This window comes from Cryptomeria japonica, chromosome 1, assembly GCF_030272615.1.
Source record: "Cryptomeria japonica chromosome 1, Sugi_1.0, whole genome shotgun sequence".
Taxonomy (NCBI): Eukaryota; Viridiplantae; Streptophyta; class Pinopsida; order Cupressales; family Cupressaceae; genus Cryptomeria; species Cryptomeria japonica.
The window spans coordinates 545,250,914-545,272,573 of record NC_081405.1 but is presented as its reverse complement, the minus strand read 5'-3'; the positions used below and the strand labels follow the sequence as shown (position 1 = coordinate 545,272,573).

At 35.2% G+C, this 21,660-nt stretch overlaps 1 protein-coding gene across 1 annotated transcript in view; it reads left to right on the top strand.

Moving 5' to 3' along the window:
* The first annotated feature begins 4,610 nt into the window (after nt 1-4,610).
* Nucleotides 4,611-21,660, top strand: part of LOC131044882 (protein DETOXIFICATION 27) — a 57,909-nt gene continuing 40,859 nt past the window's right edge. The window contains exon 1 of the mRNA XM_057978353.2: nt 4,611-5,056. Within this exon, the coding sequence (XP_057834336.2) occupies nt 4,796-5,056 (261 nt within the window). The 5' untranslated portion in view covers nt 4,611-4,795. The remainder of the gene's footprint in view (nt 5,057-21,660) is intronic.

The window sequence follows — 21,660 nt, the reverse complement described above, 5'->3', positions numbered from 1 at the left end:
CAAAACCACGATAATGTGAATTGTTGACCTTGGATGTTAGCCAATGTGTTTCATATAAGAAATGCCTTTGACATAATTAATAAAAACAAAAAATATAAATAAAGGTTTTCATCCCAATCATTTAACTATGTGAATATTTTATTACTTTGCCATTTGATAATTAAATTTATACCTCTTTTGATGTCATTTAACAATTTTTTAAAATATTTTATGATTTAACTGTAAATATTCTAGAAATTAATTTTCTATCCATAAACTCAAAAGATGAGATTTTATATCCACACACTTTTAAAAATATGTATAATATTATTTTTCTATAAACGGTAATGTAGACACTTAGCCATTAGAAAATATACTAAACTTGAATTATGCAGGCCATGAATGAATATCACACACCTACACCAAAACTTTAAACAATTCCTAAACTGCTCTTTAGATCTCCTTTCAACAATGAATTTTCCTGAAACAAATTGATTTTATATCCATAAACTCAAAATATGAGATTTACATCCACACTTTTAAAAATATGTATAATATTATTTTTCTATAAATGGTATTGTAGACACTTAGCCATAAGACAATATACTAAACTTGAACTATGTAGGCCATGAATGAATAGCACACACCTACACCAAAACTTTACAAGATTGCAAAACTACTCTTTAGATTTGTCTTTTAACAATGAATTTTGATCAGTAGATTTGTTGTGTTGTCCAACTTTGATTCCTGAAACACATTGATTTTATATCCATAAACTCAATAGATGAGATTTATATCCACACACTTTTTAAAATATGTAGAATATTATTTTTCTATAAATGGTAATGTAGACACTTACCCATAAGAGAATATACTAAACTTGAACTAGGTAGGCCATGAATGAATAACACACACCTACACCAAAACTTTACAGGATTGCAAAACTACTTTGCAGATTTGCCTTTCAACAATGAATTTTGATAAGTAGATTTGTTGTTTTGTCCAACTTTGATTCCATAAACAAATTGATTTTATATCCATAAACTCAAAAGATGAGATTTATATCCACACACTTTTTAAAATATGAATAATTTATTATTTTTCTATAAATGGTAATGTAGACACTTACCCATAAGAAAATATACTAAACTTGAACTATGTAGGTCATGAATGAATAGCACACACCCACACCAAAACTTTATAGGATTCCTAAACTACTCTTTAGATCTGCCTTTCAACAATGAATTTTGATCAGTAGATTTGCTGTTTTGTCCAACTTTGATTCCATAAACAAACTGATTTTATATCTATAAACTCAAAAGATGAGATTTATATCCACACACTTTTTATAATATGTATAATATTATTTTTTGATATAAATGGTAATGTAGACACTTACCCATAAGAAAATATACTAAACTTGAGCTATGAAGGTCATGAATGAATAGCACACACCTACACCAAAACTTTAGATGATTTCTAAACTACTTTTTTAGATCTGCCTTTCAATGCAAAATATGAGATTTATATCTACACACTTTTTAAAATATGTATAATATTATTTTTCTATAAATGGTAATGTAGACACTTACCCATAAGAAAATATACTAAACTTGAACTATGTAGGTCATGAATGAATAGTATACACCTACACCAAAATTTTAGAGGATTTCTAAACTACTTTTTAGATTTTCCTTTCAATGCAAAAGATGAGATTTATATCCACACACTTTTTATAATATGTATATTATTGTTTTTTTAATATAAATGGTAATGTAGACACTTACCCATAAGAAAATATACTAAACTTGAACTATGTAGGTCATGAATGAATAGTACACACCTACACCAAAACTTTAGAGGATTTCTAAACTACTTTTTAGATCTGCCTTTCAACACAAAAGATGAGATTTATATCCACACACTTTTTAAAATATGAATAATATTATTTTTCTATAAATGGTAATGTAGACACTTACCCATAAGAAAATATACTAAACTTGAACTATGTAGGTCATGAATGAATAGCACACACCCACACCAAAACTTTATAGGATTCCTAAACTACTCTTTAGATCTGCCTTTCAACAATGAATTTTGATCAGTAGATTTGCTATTTTGTCCAACTTTGATTCCATAAACAAATTGATTTTATATTTATAAACTCAAAAGATGAGATTTATATCCACACACTTTTTATAATATGTATAATATTGTTTTTTTATATAAATGGTAATGTCGACACTTACCCATAAGAAAATATACTAAACTTGAACTATGTAGGTCATGAATGAATAGTACACACCTACACCAAAACTTTAGATGATTTCTAAACTACTTTTTAGATCTGCCTTTCAACGCAAAAGATGAGATTTATATCCACACATTTTTTATAATATGTATAATATTGTTTTTTTATATAAATGGTAATGTAGACACTTACTCATAAGAAAATATACTAAACTTGAACTATGTAGGTCATGAATGAATAGTACACACCTACACCAAAACTTTAGAAGATTTCTAAACTACTTTTTAGATCTGCCTTTCAACGCAAAAGATGAGATTTATATCCACACACTTTTAAAAATATGTATAATATCATTTTTCTATAATGATAATGTAGACACTTACCCATAAGAAAATATACTAAACTTGAACTATGTAGGTCATGAATGAATAGTATACACCTACACCAAAACTTTAGAGGATTTCTAAACTACTTTTTAGATCTGCCGTTCAATGCAAAAGATGAGATTAATATCCACACACTTTTTATAATATGTATAATATTGTTTTTTTAATATAAATGGTAAAGTAGACACTTACCCATAAGAAAATATACTAAACTTGAACTATGTAGGTCATGAATGAATAGTACACACCTACACCAAAACTTTAGAGGATTTCTAAACTACTTTTTAGATTTGCCTTTCAACACAAAAGATGAGATTTATATCCACACACTTTTTAAAATATGAATAATATTATTTTTCTATAAATGGTAATGTAGACACTTACCCATAAGAAAATATACTAAACTTGAACTATGTAGGTCATGAATGAATAGCACACACCCACACCAAAACTTTATAGGATTCCTAAACTACTCTTTAGATCTGCCTTTCAACAATGAATTTTGATCAGTAGATTTGCTATTTTGTCCAACTTTGATTCCATAAACAAATTGATTTTATATTTATAAACTCAAAAGATGAGATTTATATCCACACATTTTTTATAATATGTATAATATTGTTTTTTTATATAAATGGTAATGTCGACACTTACCCATAAGAAAATATACTAAACTTGAACTATGTAGGTCATGAATGAATAGTACACACCTACACCAAAACTTTAGATGATTTCTAAACTACTTTTTAGATCTGCCTTTCAACGCAAAAGATGAGATTTATATCCACACATTTTTTATAATATGTATAATATTGTTTTTTTATATAAATGGTAATGTAGACACTTACTCATAAGAAAATATACTAAACTTGAACTATGTAGGTCATGAATGAATAGTACACACCTACACCAAAACTTTAGAAGATTTCTAAACTACTTTTTAGATCTGCCTTTCAACGCAAAAGATGAGATTTATATCCACACACTTTTAAAAATATGTATAATATCATTTTTCTATAATGATAATGTAGACACTTACCCATAAGAAAATATACTAAACTTGAACTATGTAGGTCATGAATGAATAGTATACACCTACACCAAAACTTTAGAGGATTTCTAAACTACTTTTTAGATCTGCCGTTCAACGCAAAAGATGAGATTAATATCCACACACTTTTTATAATATGTATAATATTGTTTTTTTAATATAAATGGTAAAGTAGACACTTACCCATAAGAAAATATACTAAACTTGAACTATGTAGGTCATGAATGAATAGTACACACCTACACCAAAACTTTAGAGGATTTCTAAACTACTTTTTAGATCTGCCTTTCAACACAAAAGATGAGATTTATATCCACACACTTTTTAAAATATTTATAATATTGTTTTTTTTTATATAAATGGTAATGTAGACACTTATCCATAAGAAAATATACTAAACATGAACTATGTAGGCCATGAATGAATAGTACACACTTATACCAAAATTTTACAGAATTTCTAAACTACTTTTTAGATTTGCCTTTCAACAATGAATTTTGTTCAATAGATTTGTTTTCTCCAAATTTGATTCCTCAAATAAATTGTTCAAATTATCTTTTTTTTTTTATATTCACTATCGTGGAATCTGGAGGTGTCCTTGCCGAAGCAAGACTAATCCCCTAGTGTGTACAACCCACTCACAAGGTAGCAACACACACAGAGTTAACACAGCCGGGGACTCGAACTCAAGACCATGGGGAGCATACCCACGCCTTAAGTTGCGATCCACGACCGGGTGAGCTAGGGCCGAAGCCCTAAATTATGTTTTTAAAAATGTTTTCATATTAATTACCGATGTTTTTAAAATGTTTCCATATTAATTACGGATGTCACTGATTACTTCATAGAAACAACATACAGATCATTATGCTGTTCAATTCTAGACTACCTGATCTAATAAACATCATTAAAAAATTTCATTCATTGATTACATCAAGGACACTTAACTTTCAAAGAGACAGAAACAGCACTGATATTTATTACCTCTATACTCAGCTTCCCGTCAACTCTCTCTAGAGTACACAGGCGATCTAATTTGCACCACAAAAATGCATAGAATAGGAGATACGAAGAAAACCATAATATTAAATGCTCTGCTAGCTTCCACTTGAACCCACGAAAAACAATATGGAAGAAGAAGGGTCGATTAGCAGAGCTCTCATGGATGGAGAGGAAACAGAGCAAATTGCAAGCTCGGATTTTTTCACAAGATTTTGTATTGAATCAAAGTCTCTATGGAAAATTGCAGGCGCTGGAATCTGCAGTCGGCTCGCAACGTTGGGTTTCCCTGTGATTACACAAGCATTTGTAGGACATATTGGCGATTTTGAGTTGGCTGCCTTTTCCATTGTCATCACCGTCGTTGTGGGTTTCACTTCAGGCCTTCTGGTAAGTCGTTATATCTCACCCATCTGGATTTTCTTCAGTTTTGAAAGTGTTTTATGGAGTGTGATCGAAATGATGTTGAAAAATGCTACACAATCGAATAACTTTATTGATTTGTTCACTTATAATCGGTTATTTATTAGTTATTAGAAGATTCAATGTTTATCTAGATACAGTTAAAAAGAGGTTCAAAAATCATGTGGCAGAAATTTAAAAGTTCAGAAGATTAATTTTTAGTAAAATACCTTATGTGGAGTCGTATAGAAATAGTTGGAAGATTTTGATTATTAAATTAAGAGTGAGTTAAAGGCATGCTGATTTTATTTTGGTATTGAACAATGATATACAATGCATAAATGCAATCCACAAGAGGGACTACATGAGTAATATTTCTATAGCAGAACAATAAACAACAGAAACCAGCCTCGAGGTGGCATAAAATCAAACAAGTAACGGAAAGCCACAAGATATATTTATTAATTAATATGATGGAACGAATGTCTTATGAACTCAGAAATGAATGCAGAAATTTCAGCGGATCAATATTATCATGCTGCTAAGTAGCTATGTCTTTTATCGACAAATTTTTTTTATCATGCTGTTAAGTGGTTTGGTAAATCAGATGGCGTTCCGCCAGCCTTAGAATTGAAATTTTAACCCATCAGAATGATAAGACGCAAGAGTGCCAAACAATTATCAGATAGTTTTAACATATTTTAGAGAACCCAGTTTGTAGTTACAATCTAAATGGCTTAAAACATCTACTCCGTTAGCAATGGGTGATCTGTAGAGATATCAGGTGATGTGCTCATCATCAAGCCATTTATGCCAACAGAATGATAAGAGACAAGAGGGCCAATCAGATAGTTTTACTTTTAACATATTTTAGAGAACCCAGTTCATAGTTACAATAGAAATGGCTGAAAACATCTACCCTGTTAGGAATGGGTGATCTGTAGAGAGGTCAGGTGATGTACTCATAATCAAGCCATTTATGTCAGCACCCTCTGTGAAAAATATGCCTACAGCTATTCAACTGACGAATCTCCTCATCTTTGTTGAGTTCATGCAAACAAATGGAACAGATGGTGCATGTAGTGCCTTCTCTGTCAAAGCATTCAACATTTGAACTTAAACAGTACACACTAAGCTTTGACTTGTTCAAATGATTTATTGAAATTACACCAACGTCTCAGAAGGCATGGTCATACTTTCAGAGCAGTTCACCACTGCCATGATATTTGTTCCACTCATTTGAGTTTATAATTGAATCAAGCAGGCCCATTGCATCTTCCTCTTACCCATATGATTGGATTTATAGATTACCTTCTGGAGTAATCTTCATCTTCTTCTGGAGTAAAATTCCCTCTCTTGAGATCTGAGTGCAAATAATTAATCTACCTCAGCCTACAGCTCTTCCTACTTCCCCTCAGCACTGTTCAGTTATATTAACTAATCAAACTGTAGCAGCACTCAGCTTCCAATGGATCGCTTGAGTACTGTCAGCTACATCTAGAGGCCCCGGCTAAATTGTTGTTTAAGAGAATGCACGAGACATCATCTACTAAAGAGATAGAAATACTTCATCATGCAGCTTGTTAGAACGGTAATCTTAAGATATTCCTTCAAATCTCAAATACCCATTACCCATTAATATTTTTTTTTGGATCTACAGTTTTGTTCGCATCCTCCTAGACATTTATGTAGTTTAATTTTAAGATAACCTTAGAATTAAAGACATAGTTTCCAATCTATTGTATATATATAAAGAGTTTTGGGAAAAAAATGTGTGAGCTTTTTTAAAGATATTTTATGATTTAATCAAAGATAATTCCCTTTTCTGATTATGAATCAGAAAATGTGATCTGAAACAACATTGACATTTAAGAAAACTCACACAGTTTTGTAAAATTTCTTTATGTACAACCTTAAGAAACTAATTTAGTGTTGTTTGAAACAACGATTTAGGTGAATCTCAGCTCTAAGGTCGAGCTTTATTAGATCATTATATTAAAACTAACATTCTACCTATATGGATACAAGGCTTTGCCTTCAATCCAGTTTATGAATGCTAGAACTGTACTTTTTCAAAGAATTGGGTATTACCTGTAGCTTTGGCAAGGAAATTCCAATGGCCTTCGCCATGTAGGGTTATGTAGCTAACGAGCTGGATATCTACATCTATCATCCATGTACATTTTCTTATCTCCTCTTCCTGTTCATACACAGCAGATCCCTTCTAAATTTCTGACAGATTATGGACAGGGCCCTTCTAGATTTCTGAAATCTTGGGAGATAGCACCTTCAAGCTAAAAACCTTGACCGGTGAGGATGTTCCCTTGCCCATCAAAGTCCTGTTCTTAAGCATTATTTTCAAGCCTAGAGGTCTAGGTGGATTTCCTTGTAAATAGTTGTCTTGCCTTGTAAATATATTGTGTACATTTCCTTGCATTGTTTGCTTCAATTTTCTTTCTATGTGTATTGGAGATCTTCATTTTCCTAAAAGTTTGAATATGGCAAATTACAACTCTCTGAAAGCAATAAGATTTCAGAAAATTCTGAAAACAAGAAGTAATTTCTGTATAGGCTTGTTTTTCTTTCTGAGTATGGTATGTTTATTATGCCCCATGAAAGTATATCTAAAAAGGAATGTCATGAAATATTTCAAATAACCATGCATATTAGCACATCTTAAAATGTTTTCTTAATTTGATGGGAATAGAAGATGTTTGTATTAAGTGAAAAATATGAAGGTGTGTTCTTGCTACCACTATAATTCCCAACTTAATATGTGGGATTAATTGCTTACATGTTGAAATAATAAAGCATCGAAAAGAATATCAAGCAGAAAAGAAAAAATATTAAAAATTAAAAGAAAATCAAGTCATTAGGCCATTCAAATTTCTATATCAGAACTATAAATGCTTGGTTGATAGTGGAACTATGTATGAAGGAATTATAGAGATAACCTTGTTAGAGTTATGGACGTTTGACTGACAATGAAGCAATATCGTTAAATATTTCAAGGAACCATACACATTGGCACATCTTAAAAGGTTTTTTGAATTTGTATGAAATTGTGTACGTTGACAAAAAAACTTTGATTGGAGTCTATGGTTTAATATTCTGTTATATGTAGTAAACTTTGGTGTGATGCAATAAAAAGAAAGAACTTATATATGCAATAAGTATAAACCAATTTACAATAAATTACATTCATACATATATATACATCCATAACATCATATATTAATACACTTTGATGTCTTCAATATTTCTTATAATTTATTCATCATATTTCATCTATATACACATATATCACATATTTATTTCACACTTCATTATTCTCACATATATTTAATTCATATTATTTCATATATGTTTCCACTCTATACCACACACTTATCTCCCACTTTTCCCTCTTTATATAGCCTCTTTATGCCTTTTCATAATGCCTTTCCATCACATCTTTTCATAATAAATCTTAATTATCTTATTCCACGAATTTTCTTTTTATTCTATAGTATTTTATACCTTTATAGACTATTTAAGCATATTAGATGTGTTTTAAGGCAATTTAAGTGGCATGTAATGGATAAATGGATCTAAAAATGACCCAAATGACAAATGTGGTGTCTCACAACCCTATATCTTGCCAACATTTTTCTGGGGCCTAATTATCTTATCCTCAAAACGGCTTAGTAAAGTCACTTGTATCCTTTATGATTACCTTTCTTTCTATGGTTGTTCCTCAATATCAACCCTCTTTGTTTTTTGTGATACATTTCCCTTGTAGTCTTTGCCCTTATTCTTTACTTCTTTTTAGCAGCACCCCCTTTAGCGCACTTAGCAGCAGCACCCACCTTGGTGTGTTCTATATCTACTAAAATAAGTTGACATTTTTTAATCTGAAAGTAAGATTTTTTTTTTGATCAGTAAAGGCAGGGCCAAATTTATATTAATTATGCAAAAATACAGTGCTGACATGGCTAATAGATAATTAACAAAATTCTTGCTGAAAGCATTTGTATGCCTTCTGAGAAATCAAGAAGGAGAGCAACCAGACAAGCAGACTGTAATGCCCCGCCAGGAAACCCCGAAGGGATTAAGCTATAACTCAAGAATAGAGTGCAATAATTTTTTTTTTTTTAAAATTGATTACTGTGTAAAACACAGTCTAAAAAAAAACCAGTCTCCCAGAGACTCAAAGAATTATTTTTTTAAAACCAAAACCCCATTTGTTTTTTTTGTTTTTTTTTTAAAACACACAGCTTCATATAAACTTAAAATGAGAATTTTCCTAGCAAGAATAAAGTTTCAAATCCCCAAACAATTTGAAGAATATCAAACCATAAATAATTTCTTCAACAAAAACCCATACTTGGGCAAAATGGGGCATTTAAACTCAATAACTCAAGGCATTTAAACTCAATAACTCAACCATTCTTTCCAACAACATCTAATTTCTAAAATAGAATTTGAATTTGAGAACACCCAATGGAGATTTAAACAAGAGTTCCTCATGAACAACCATTTCCAATTGATATCCAATATTTGGTTTTGAAAAAGCAAGAACAATACAACCAAAAATCAAAGAGATGGATCTGAATCCTACCTTATCTCGCATTCCTGGCAAGATCTGCTGAAGAGCCCCAATCTGCAGCTCAAGGAATCCTTCCCCATCCAAAACCCCCAAATTACATCCAAAAATATTTTTCCAACAAACATTTTTTTTCAAAAGAAATTCCATCCTCCATATTTTCCAAAAGTCTAGGTTATATGGGAGAGGTTGACCAAAAAATTTAATTTAAAATAATTCCTCAAAAATCATTATTTTCCAACTATATAGATAAATTAAATTGCTTTTCAATTTAAAATTGATTTTTTTCAAATAACTGAATTTGAACCTTTCTATTACCAAAATGCCAAGAAGATAAAATTAATTCTATTTCAATTAAATTTAAATCTTTCTTTTCATAGGCATAAACATAATACATTTAATATTAAAATTAACCATCTAATTGAACTTGCTCCCAATTTAAAATCGAGCAATTCAAATTAACGACAATCGCATAAAGAAACCATGTTTAATCTAGTCCATTAATCTTAATGCACAAACACATATTTAATCAAATTAAATACTAGGGACTAAATTACTCAATTTAACTATACACACCAAGCACGCAAACCAAGAAGGTCAACCAAACAGACGACTCGCAAACCCAAACAAAAAGAGAATACCGACGATGACTGGCAATGCTTACTTGAGCACGACTATGGTCAACTAGAGTCTTACGACCACCTAATCTAGCTCTAAGGATTAAAGAGGTACACTCAAACCTGCAAATCTAGGTGAAGACGAACCTCGCACTCATGCGACGTTGTACTTGAAATCTCCTACAACCAAGAGTCATACATGCATACATATATAAACTTAACGAAAGCGTTAGCTCGGTATTAATACCATGAAATAGGAACACTAAGCAACTTGCATACAACTAGTGTGAAAGCCACATTAACAGATATGCACTAAATCAACACATCTGACTATAATCATTATATTATGATAAACTAACCAAGATTAAACCGAGATTAGAAATTGATTAGGGCAGGGGTACTACATAGACCATACTAAACATATAGTGTCCTTCCGAACCTAACATATAAAGTCTTAAGATTTTTAAAAAACTATAGAGTCTGAGTGGCAGATTCTTTACTGCCAAATTAACAGAAATTATACTTGTTAAAGCCAAAATTGCTCGTTCGAGAATCTAAAACAGATAAAAAACTTTATACAAAACTCAATAAGGAACCTAGCTCGTAGTTTCATTGGTGGCTTTAGATTGAGGAGTCACATTCCTCGCTCTCCCACGGCCTCTGCTCGGAGGGCGGCCCTTGCCACGGCCACGTCTAAATTTGCAACGAACCTTGCTAGCTTCGCCCTTGCATGCCTGCTCTGCCTGAGGATTCTCGTCTTCTGCTTTCATAGGCAGAATGCCATTGAGTCTAGCAAAATGAATTAGGTCATCCTCTCTGCCCTGGTCTTCTGAATTTTTCCCCAAAAACCACCATTTAAGATAACCAAGGCCTACTCCGGCAAACACCCTGTGTCTATCCAGATCCTTTCCTTTCAAATCCAGCAAAAATGAATAGTAGTTGATTAGCTCACCATGAGCATTAAATAAGATTTTGTCGCCTGGCCGAGGAGCCTCAGAATCATGGATAGCCTTGTTTAGGATTTCTTGAAGCTCTTGGGTAACCTCTTCTGGGAATAGCTTCTTCGTGAGGCTCCAAATTGCTTGCTTTGCAAGTTTTAAATCCAGCAATGAAGCGACAAACTTGGAGGAAATGCTAGTGTTGTCCTGTGGATACTTGTCTCTGTTTAGATGCCCACTACCCAAAATCATCTTGACTGCCAATATAACAGGGAATTCCGAGTAGAGGAGGAGGTGCTTTAGTCTCAGGTCCGTTATCTTTCTGAAGGAGACTTGGCGCGTTGAGGCCGAGAGGGAGATTAGAGTATCTGCACCAAAACAAGAGGTGGGCCTAGGATAGACGCTCATTATGAACCCAAAAGGAGGCTCTGTCGACATGATTGGAAAATGCAGGCTAACAAACAAGAAAGGAAATGAAACAGAGCTCTGAGATTAACTGGCAAGAGATTGATAACGACTTGCAGAAGGCAATACAGAGAAATAGACAGGCACACTCTTTTACGCCAAATAATGAGGGGCAAAATTGCATTTAATTCGCCAGCTAAGGTGGCAAAGGATGTTAGTCCTCGACATGCCAAATCTGTCGTTCGGGCCATGCGAACCTTAATTGGATTTGACAACTTGCCAGCTAGGTCTCGTAAAGTGGTTTAGGGAAGGCTTAGCTCAAATCTGCGATTTGGATGATGTCACTAAATCTAGGCCCACTCTTCCCAAAATAGTTAAGTTTGAATTCAAAATTGGAGGTAGTCGTTTCACTTGACCGCCGAAGATAAAATTTAATGTTTGCCCTGCTAATGAAAGCATTTTAACTAGCTTTCGCGGTTCCTTGAGAATGTCTCTTGCGTTTGAACTTGGTATCCGTTAGGGCCTTTACCTATCAAGTGATATGATTTGCTGGGCCAATAGGCAGATTTCCCTGATCCCACCTGTAGATGTAGGTTCCTTGGGTAGCAATTTTCGAAAGGGCATCTGCCTCTGAGTTTGCTTCTCTATAGATGTGCTTTGCTTCATAGTGTTCAATTCTAGCCAGGCTTGCTCTTACATTGTCTAAGATTCCCTACAATCTCCAATTTGGAGTTTTTTCATCTTGATTGCATTTATTGCTATCTCTGAATCGCCCTCCACTAAAATGGTTTTTAAACCATGCTTTATGCAATCTATCAATCCAAATTGCAATTCTTTGAATTCTGCTATATTATTTGTGTCCGGAGGAATCGTCTTTGCCATTTTCCCTAGAATTGATCCTGTGTGATCTCTGGTTGCTAGCATTCTGGCCCATGTGATGTTGGGATTCTTTATGAACTTCCATACTAGTTTGGCCCCTAAAGCTTTGTTTTGCAGTTTAAGATCCTTAATGCCTAAACCCCCTAGGATCTTAGGCTTGATTATTTTTTCCTATGCAATTAGGGCAATTTTATGTTTTTCCTCAGTATTTTGCCAAAAAAAATTTCTCATGTTCTTAATTAAAAAGGCATTGGCACTTGTTGAGAGGGATAGGATGGATAATAGATAAATGGGTAGATTCAAGACCACTGCTTGAATCATCACAAGTCTACCCGCCCAAGACAACCATTTTCCTTTCCAAGAATTTGAGCTCTGTTCCACTTTTAGCTTAAGAGGATCCCAAGATTTAGTATTCCTCACGCCTTGATCAATTGGGATGCCCAAATGGATACAAGGGAGAGAGCCTTCATTGCAATCCAGAATTCTAAGTATTTTAGACTGCAAGAGTTTAGAGGTAAAGAAGAAATAGACCTTCAACTTATCCTTGTTTCTTATTTGGCCTGAAGCTCTCCCGAGGTTTCTAATATCTATTTTAGGTGGGTTGCTTCTTTGATTTTGCTGCCCCCAAAAGGATATTATCATTTGCAAACTGCTGGTGTGTGACTGCAAAGTTTCTAGTTACTTTGATTCCCTCTAAAAAATTGTTCAGATGGCTTCTTTTAATTGTCCTTCCCAATACCTCCCCCATTATTATATAGAGAAAAGGAGAGATAGGATCTCCTTGTCTGATTCCCCTTGAAGAGGAGAAAAAACCTTCTGGTTTCCCATTTACCAGGATTGAAAATTTCGGAGTGAAAATGCATTCAAATACCCAGTCAATCCAATGTTTTGCGAAGCCAAAAGCTTGCATAACCTTGCAAAGGAAGCGCCAATCTACACTATCATAAGCTTTTGATATATCTACTTTAATAATCATACCTGGTCTTTTTGTGCTTTGAAGAGTGTGGATTGCTTCTTGCGCTATTATTGCCCCATCAAGAATTGAGTAGCCTGATACAAACCCTGTTTGTTCTTCTGATATAATAGATTCCATGAGGGGCTTCATTCTATTCATCATGACTTTTGAAAGGATTTTGTAAACTGTATTGCATAGAGAAATGGGTCTGAAATCTCCCAGATTTAATGCATTCTCCTTCTTTGGGATGAGGGCAATAAATGTGTTGTTTACTTCCTTTAGAATTCTTCCTGATCTTCTTGAGCATTCCAGAGCTTCCGCAAGATCCTGACCTAAGATATGCCAACACTTCTTAAAGAAATCTGTAGGAAAACCATCCGGGCTAGGAGCTTTACCCGAGGGAAGTTGATTAAGGGCTTGAAATACTTCGTCCAGCTTTATTCTCTCATTAAGATTTTGATTCTGCTCATCTGTGATAATCTTGGGGATCACTTCCAACATCTTTTTTTGCTCCGACAATTGGGATCCATCTAGGTTATTTAAAAGATTAAAGAAGAAGGTGGTAATTTCCTTCTTAATCTCATCAGGGTCCTCTGTGATTTGGTTATCCTTAGACTCCAGTTTTGATATCCAATTCTTACCCCTTCTAATCTTTGTTACATTGTGAAAAAACTTGGTATTTTTGTCTCCCATTCTAAGCCAATTCTCTCTAGATTTTTGTTTCCAGAAGATTTCTTCTTTAGATAAAATATCCTCATATTCCAAGAGAAGCATCTTTTCTTGATGGAAGGAATCCTGGTCCATTCCCTCCAGGATGATCTTATCATTTAGTGTTGCCATTCTTTCTTCTATCAATCTTTTTGTTGAGAAGATATTTTTAAAGTGCTGCGAGTTCCATCGAAGCAGTTTCTGCTTTACAATTTTCAGCTTAGCAGTAAAGCAAAAGAGTTTTGAGCCTTCAAACGATGCTTCCTTCCACCAGTTTTCTATCAAAGTGAGAAAGTTTGGATCCTTCATCCACATGTTCTCAAACCTGAATGGGGCTTTGTAGCTTTCCTTATTGCCAAGCAAAGAAAGCAAAATGGGATAATGATCTGATCCTGGGCAAGGGATAACAGAATAGGAGGGAGAGAATGGAAAGAGCCTCAGATCTCCTTGCCAAAAGCATCTATCTATTTTTTCCGCCATGTTGTTAAATCCTTTCCTTCTATTTGTCCAAGTGAACAAATCACCTGAGTCTATTTCCAATAGACCATTCCTATCAATACAGTCATTGAAGTCCTGCTGAGATCCACCTAAGCAGATTAATCCTCCCCTTTTGTCAGAAGCTCTTCTAATAGCATTGAAGTCTCCTCCTATAAAAAGTTGTTCCTTAGTTAATGAAGACAAGACTTCATCTAAGGAAGACCATAAGAGTCATTTTTTGAGAGGAGAAACTGGACCATAAGTGTTTATAACAAAGAAGGTTGTATTAGACTGAAGATGGGAAACTTTAGCCAGGATCCAATTTCTATTTGAAGCAATACCATCAACTTTAACTTGGGAAGGCTTCCAAATTATCATTAAGCCTCCTGAAGCCCCTTTTGAATCCATTGTCACTTGTGAAGATGTATGGAATAGGGAGCTAATTCCACTTCCAAATCTGAAAGTAAGATTAGAAATTGCAATATTGCAATTTTCGACACTAATATATTTCAGTTGTATCAGAGCCACGTTCTTGCCAACCTATGGTTTGGTGATGTGAATCCATAAATATAAGAAGATATGGATCTGATGACATTATTTATGCTATTCCAAGCCAAATTGCTAGAAAGACGGACTCAAAATCCCTAAGGGAAGAATGTCGATCAGAAAAACTTGCTAAAGAAGTGGCTATATGTCATGCCAAATATATGAACTTTAGACCAGCCATACGTCAAGATCTATTCTTTGCTGACTATTTTGAGGTTAAAATGTATGAACCAAGGAGAAGAAGATTCGGAAAAAAACCATGAAAGGAAAGTTTCAAATTGGAACGATGGGATCAGAAATGGTATACATTTGAAGCCGTCAAAAACTTTGAAGAGTATTTAGGTCTGTCTAATCAAATTAGGTCCGTATTTCTGATTATTTGAGATATTTGGATTGGATAAATCCAAGGGGAAGAGAAATTTACGGTAGCATATGACGATTAAGAAAAGAAGAGGAATATTCAACAACAACGAGGGTGGAACCTTAGCTGTTGAGGAGTATAGAGGATCATGAAGAGGCCAGGAAAGAAGTGGTGAAAGTAGAATAGAAAGAAAGATCAGAGTTTGAATATGACAAGCCAGAGGATTCCTCAATGACAAAGGATAATAATGTCCATGAAACATCAGCCCAAATTCCAGGTATGGATAGAGTTGCATCATGATTGGTCTATTCTATACAATGAAAAATATTAGTTGTGATGTTGTGATGATTGCTTTATTTGAGATTGAGGGCCATATAGAAGAGCTACAGGTTTATCTATAAAGTCCCATGATTATGCACTACATGGAGGTGGTCCACAAAACATTTACATTCCCTTGTTCTAGGGTTGATAAGTACTGTGATGGAGTGTGGAAGAGAGATGTTTATCTCAAATTAGTGCAATTGAATGGTGGAGCAGTTGCTCTAAAGTTATTATTGGACCCTGAGATTCAATTTGGGTATGCAAGTATGGATTGCTTGAGGACAAGCAATCTTGGGACAAGAGGATTGTGATGTCCCCATTTTCTGGTTGGGTTGGCCAGCCCCCAAAATCAAATAATTAATATATAAAATTTTAATAAATGAAATTATTAAATATTTTAAAATAAAGTTCTAGGCTGACTTTTCCAGCTTGTGGCGGTTATCATTTTATAAACATTATTAATATTTTTTTATCTTGGAGCCTGATTTGTTGGTGATTTGTTTAGGTCATATTTTTAATCTTGGCCGACTAAAAGAGAAATCTATATATATTCAGGTGGCGGATGTGAAGAGATCACCAAAGTCTTATTTTGTTAAAGGCATTAAAGGAATGTTGCTATTGTTGGGGCAGAAATCTTAGTAACTGGTATTGGAGGGACGAAAACCCCTACCTATTCGCTTTCCCAGTTTGTTTGCTTTGAGCGTTGCATCTTTAATCGCATCCACTAGTCTGAGCAAGTCCATAAGGATCACATTCTCACTCAAATATATGTGCGATTCCTAACAAAGTGATCTGGACTCCAAGTCTAAACAAGAAGGCAATCATTGCTAGAGAGGAACATCAAAGGGAAGTAACAATATAAAGATTGAAGGGCAAAGATAACTAGTGCAACTCTTGCCAGGGCGAGTATCATAGCGCATCAAGATCTCAAACATGTAATGCTTGCTCCTTGTAATGCAAGCCTGTAATCAACAATTTGTCCAATATCTATCTAGGGTACTGTTGTGACCATTTCGCACATCGCCCCATTAAAATGGGGACCCCCTCTTTTCGCTTCGTTTTTGGCTTTCTCTCTGCTTGTTCTTCTCTTTGTTTTTAGGGTTTTGAGTAATTGAGTTGTCTGCCTGGGCTAGGGCTAAACCTTAGGGGTTCTTTTGGATGTCATTCAGGCTGAGTCCAGTCAAATTTTGGAGAATTGTTAAGTGTCCTCCCGAAGAATTGAGATGATTGAAATAAGGTAAGTCTTTCAGGAGAGCCAAATAGGTCTCAGGTTAGGTCTAATAAGGGTTTTTAGGGTAAAATCCAATTTTGACTAAGTGTTAGCATTTTGAAAGAGAAATTGTGTGTTCTTGCCTGGGTAGGTTTTGATCACTTTTTTGAAGTAAGATGATGCCTGAAACAGAGAAATCGCTCCTGACCCTCAGAGAGGGCCCAGGGCGAATTTTATCCTGAGTGCAATTTCTTGTTTTTGATGGACTTGCTAACTGGTTCCCGACCTTGAAAATGACCTGGCTTTGCCTTGTGAAGCAGTTTGAGACTTAAATTTGAAGCAGTTTGGCCAAAAAGGGTAAAATTGCTCCTGACCCTTGTTGAGGGTCCAGGGCGAAAATATTGTTTAAGTCATATTTGTCACTGACTTTTCTAATTTGTTTTGTGCAGGGTCTCCCAGAAGGATGATTGAACATCACTAAAGGCGATTGAAGTTTCGAAGACAGGAAAAGTGATGATTTTTGGCCTAAGAAGGAAAAATCGCTCTTGACCCTTGCTGAGGGTCCAGGGCGAGATTTTGATTTCCTTCATTTTGAAATGGAAAGAGACCAAGTTTTGATCATGAATGGAAAATAAATGCCTTTCTCCATCCGCCTGAAGAAGTTTTGACTTGAAATGATGAAGGACCTTGTTGAAAACAGGAAAACCGCTCCTGACCCTTAGAGAGGGCCCAGAGCGAAAAATCTTATAAAGGTCATTTTTAGCCTTATTTGATCGATTTGAGATGTCAAAGGCATGGGGGTGGATGAAGTGAGCATGATAAAGTGTCCCGACTTGATTGAATATGATGAATTGAAGGAGTTTTGCCCAGGAAAGGTAAAATCGCTCCTCACCCTCACAGAGGGTCCAGAGCGATTTTCTTTTTGTGCACATTTTTTGACCTTTCTTGGACATAAATTTATATTCATAGCGTGAAGCAAGATGAAATCTTCTTTAGCAAAGAAATTTCGAGATGAAAAGTGAAGCATTTTGGTCCAGGTAGCAAAAATCGCTCCTGACCCTCAGAGAGGGTCCAGAGCGAGATTTTCAAAAGTGCACTATTCTTGCAAGATCAAGGTGATTTTTTGATTGGAAGGGATGAAGGAAAACATGTTCTACCCATTGAATATAATTTGGATGATCAAAAAAAGAGGAAATCAACCCAAAATCAAAAATCGCTCTTGACCCTCAGAGAGGGCCCACAACAATTTTTCAGGATTCTCTCTTTTGTTTGAGGAATTGAGACAAAATTTTGTGTGGATGGGAAGAAAATGTAATGTCTTGTGCCTTAGAGGCAATTTGGAATCCAAAAGATGAAGGAATATGCCTAGAATGAAAAAGTCACTCCTGACCCTTGCTGAGGGCCCAGGGCGAAAAACACAAAAAATGCATATTTTCTTCAAAATGGTGCTAAGGCAAGGTTAGGATAAGGCGAAGAGACCTCCAAAAGCATGATGAATAATGTTTTGCCTTTGAAACTTGATGATTTTAGTCACAAAATAAAAAATCGCTCTTGACCCTTGCTGAGGGTCCAGGGCAAAAAACCTCAAAATCCCACCTTTTCTCCAAAATTTGATAAAGCTAAGTTTGCAAGTCAGTGAGAAGGCCTAGTTGAAATGTCTTGAAGAGGTTTTTAACGTTGAAAAATGCTAATTTTAAGCAAAAATGGAAAAATTGCTCCTGACCCTTGCTGAGGGTCTAGGGCGAGATTGCCTTTAAGGACATTTTTTCCTCCAAAATTGTTGATGAATTAACTCTACAGAGCAAGGAAATGGATTTTGGGAGTGACATTGAAGGGTCAACAATCAAGTTGAGGTGGTTTTTAGCTAGAAAATGAAAAATCGCTTCTGACCCTTATTGAGGGTCTAGAGTGAAATTTACACTTCCACCTATTTTTCCTCACGTAAGATGTCAAATTTGGAGTGCAATACATTAACTAGATATCAATTTACCCTCCAGGAGATTTTCAAGTCAAGATGCGAAGTATTCAAGGCTAAAATTAAAAAATCGCTCCTGACCCTCAGAGAGGGTCCAGGGCGAAATCATCATGGAGTTTAATCAAGCCTTGTTTTAAAAATTAATATTCCCCAAATTGCACTTGATTGCCAACATTGCTAATTTTGAGGCATTTGGAAAATTAAAGTTAAATTAGCATTAAATTAAAGGCATTTTGGCATTTAATAAATTGATTTTAAGCCTTAGAAAATCGAACTTCTATTTTGGAGGCATTTAAAATTAATTTTTATTAAATTAAAATTAAAAATAAAGCGCTCAAGGCACTATTTTGCGTTCATTTTGCCAAGTCGGCCCCCTTTTTGGAATTTTATTTATCTTTTACCTCCTTTTATTAGCCAAGTCGGCCTTGGAGAGAAGAGGGTGAGCGCCCTATATAATAGAAGGGCATTGTTTCAAGTTCAAATCATTCAATCATTTCCTTAAGTGCGAAATTGGAGAGCTGCGAAATCTGGTTTGCTTGGAGCGAATATCTTTCAAGTGTTGAAGACAAGAAGGAGGTGAAGTTTTATCTTTTCAAAAGATAGAAGAGGCGCAATTCATTCAAGAGAGGGCTTTGATCTACACTTTGCCTAGCGAAATTCATCTATTTTTACATCATTTCTTGGAGTTTAATACTCAAGAGGAGGTATGGAAAAATCACCTTAACACCCTTGTTGAAGATTTGATTTTTGAACATTTGTTTTGGAAAAACCTAAATATTGCATGGTTAATTAGGAAATGATAACTCAAGACTTATCATGAAGTTTCCTAATTAGAAAATCTTAAGTCTAGATTTCTACACTTCAAGATATATTACTAATTGTGAAATGTTGTGTAGGTGTCAAGATGGTGACTCCAAAGGCAGGAGCATCCACTAGTCATCTGACTCTCATCAAGGAAGATCAGAAGAATGACGAATTGAAGACCAGGATTGTGTCCAAATGGAGCAATATTAGAGATACCAACTTGGGAAACTTCAGTGTGAAGAAGTTTCGAGAGGTCCCCTACATTGGCAAGCCATCACCTGTTGCGAAGAGGATAATTGAAAGTGGCATCATCAAGGCGGCAGGTTTCCCTCCAGCAGTCCAGTGTCATGAACTAATGATCGAGTGTGCCCGCCATTATGACTCACAATCAAGATCGGTCATATCCAAGGAGGGGAACACCTTAGCTTATCTTTCAGAGGAGGCTATAAGTGAGGCTCTCCATCTTCCAGAGCATAAAGATATGATTTACAAAAGTTTGGAGGGAGCCAAGTCGATGTATGAAGATGATCCTGACACCTGTTTGAACCTCATCAACAAGAATTGGTTGCTCAAAAGTCGTCCTCGCTTGAACAAGATTCCCAACGCACCACATAGGATCGACTTCCAGGAGGAGTACAGAGATTTGATAACATTGCTCAACTGAGTTATAGGGGCTCCTCAGGCCTTCTACTTCGAAAAGTGGATGTTCTTCTTCATTCAAGTGATAGTCCAAGGAAAAGGAACGCTTCATTGGGCTAGAATTATTAGCAATAGCCTGGACATGCAGTTGAGAAGACTAAGGCCTACCAAATCATTCCATATGGGCTCATATGTCATATATGCCTTGATCAGGAGTTTCGAGTATGCAGGGCTACCTCACAAAGGAGTGATTGGAAGAGGACCTAGAGAAGTGAGAGTTTGTGACTCTTATGTTCATCTGCATCATCCGTCTAGAAGTGACTACAAGTTAGTCAATGATACTTTCACGATGAACATCACTAGGATTTTGCAAGGCAGGATTCACAATCGACTATCTCAAGATGCACAAGAGCTTGTAAAGAGCTATGGTGCATGGTTCATCCAGTTTCAAAAGTTTACATACATCAGAGTTCATGGGTGTCCTTCACCTCTCTACATGTTGCCGAGATATCCGACAGACAGAATAGTGTTACTTGAGGTAACCAGACAGTTGGCAGCTTGTGCAAAAGTATCTAGACACAAGCATGGAAATGGAGTTCCCATACCTATCATATTGGGGAATTTAGTTGAGGTATGTCCTAATACTCAAGCTTCGGAGGATGCAGAGAAGGAATTAGCCTTGTATTCATTTACCTTCTTTGCCCTGCGGGAGAATTTTGATCCTTATGGTTATATGGAGGAGACAGTTGCTAGGAAGTACGAACATGAGTTTCAGGTGGAAGACTTTTGGATGAATCTCTCAAGTGATTTAGAAGTTAAAAGGAAGATGCATTCCAGATTGCCTTTAGATTTCATCAGAAAATGCAAGGTTTACAGAGTAGTTGATCAGGGCCAGGACAATGGCAGATACCTCCAGTCATCCTATGACAAAGAAGATAAGAGAGTGAAGATAGATTGGAACGAGCTTGAGATTTTGGACTTGAGAGCTTTGATGGCTCCAGTTTTATCATGTACTCGCAGATGGGTGGACATACAACATCAGAAGTTGAGAGAGCAGAACATACCAATGACTTTTACTTTGTAGGAAAGACCAGAGGAAGGAGGAGCAAGCGTAAGTGAGGACACTTCTCATCCTAGAGGTGCAAAGAGGAAAGAAAGACCTGAGAAAAGAG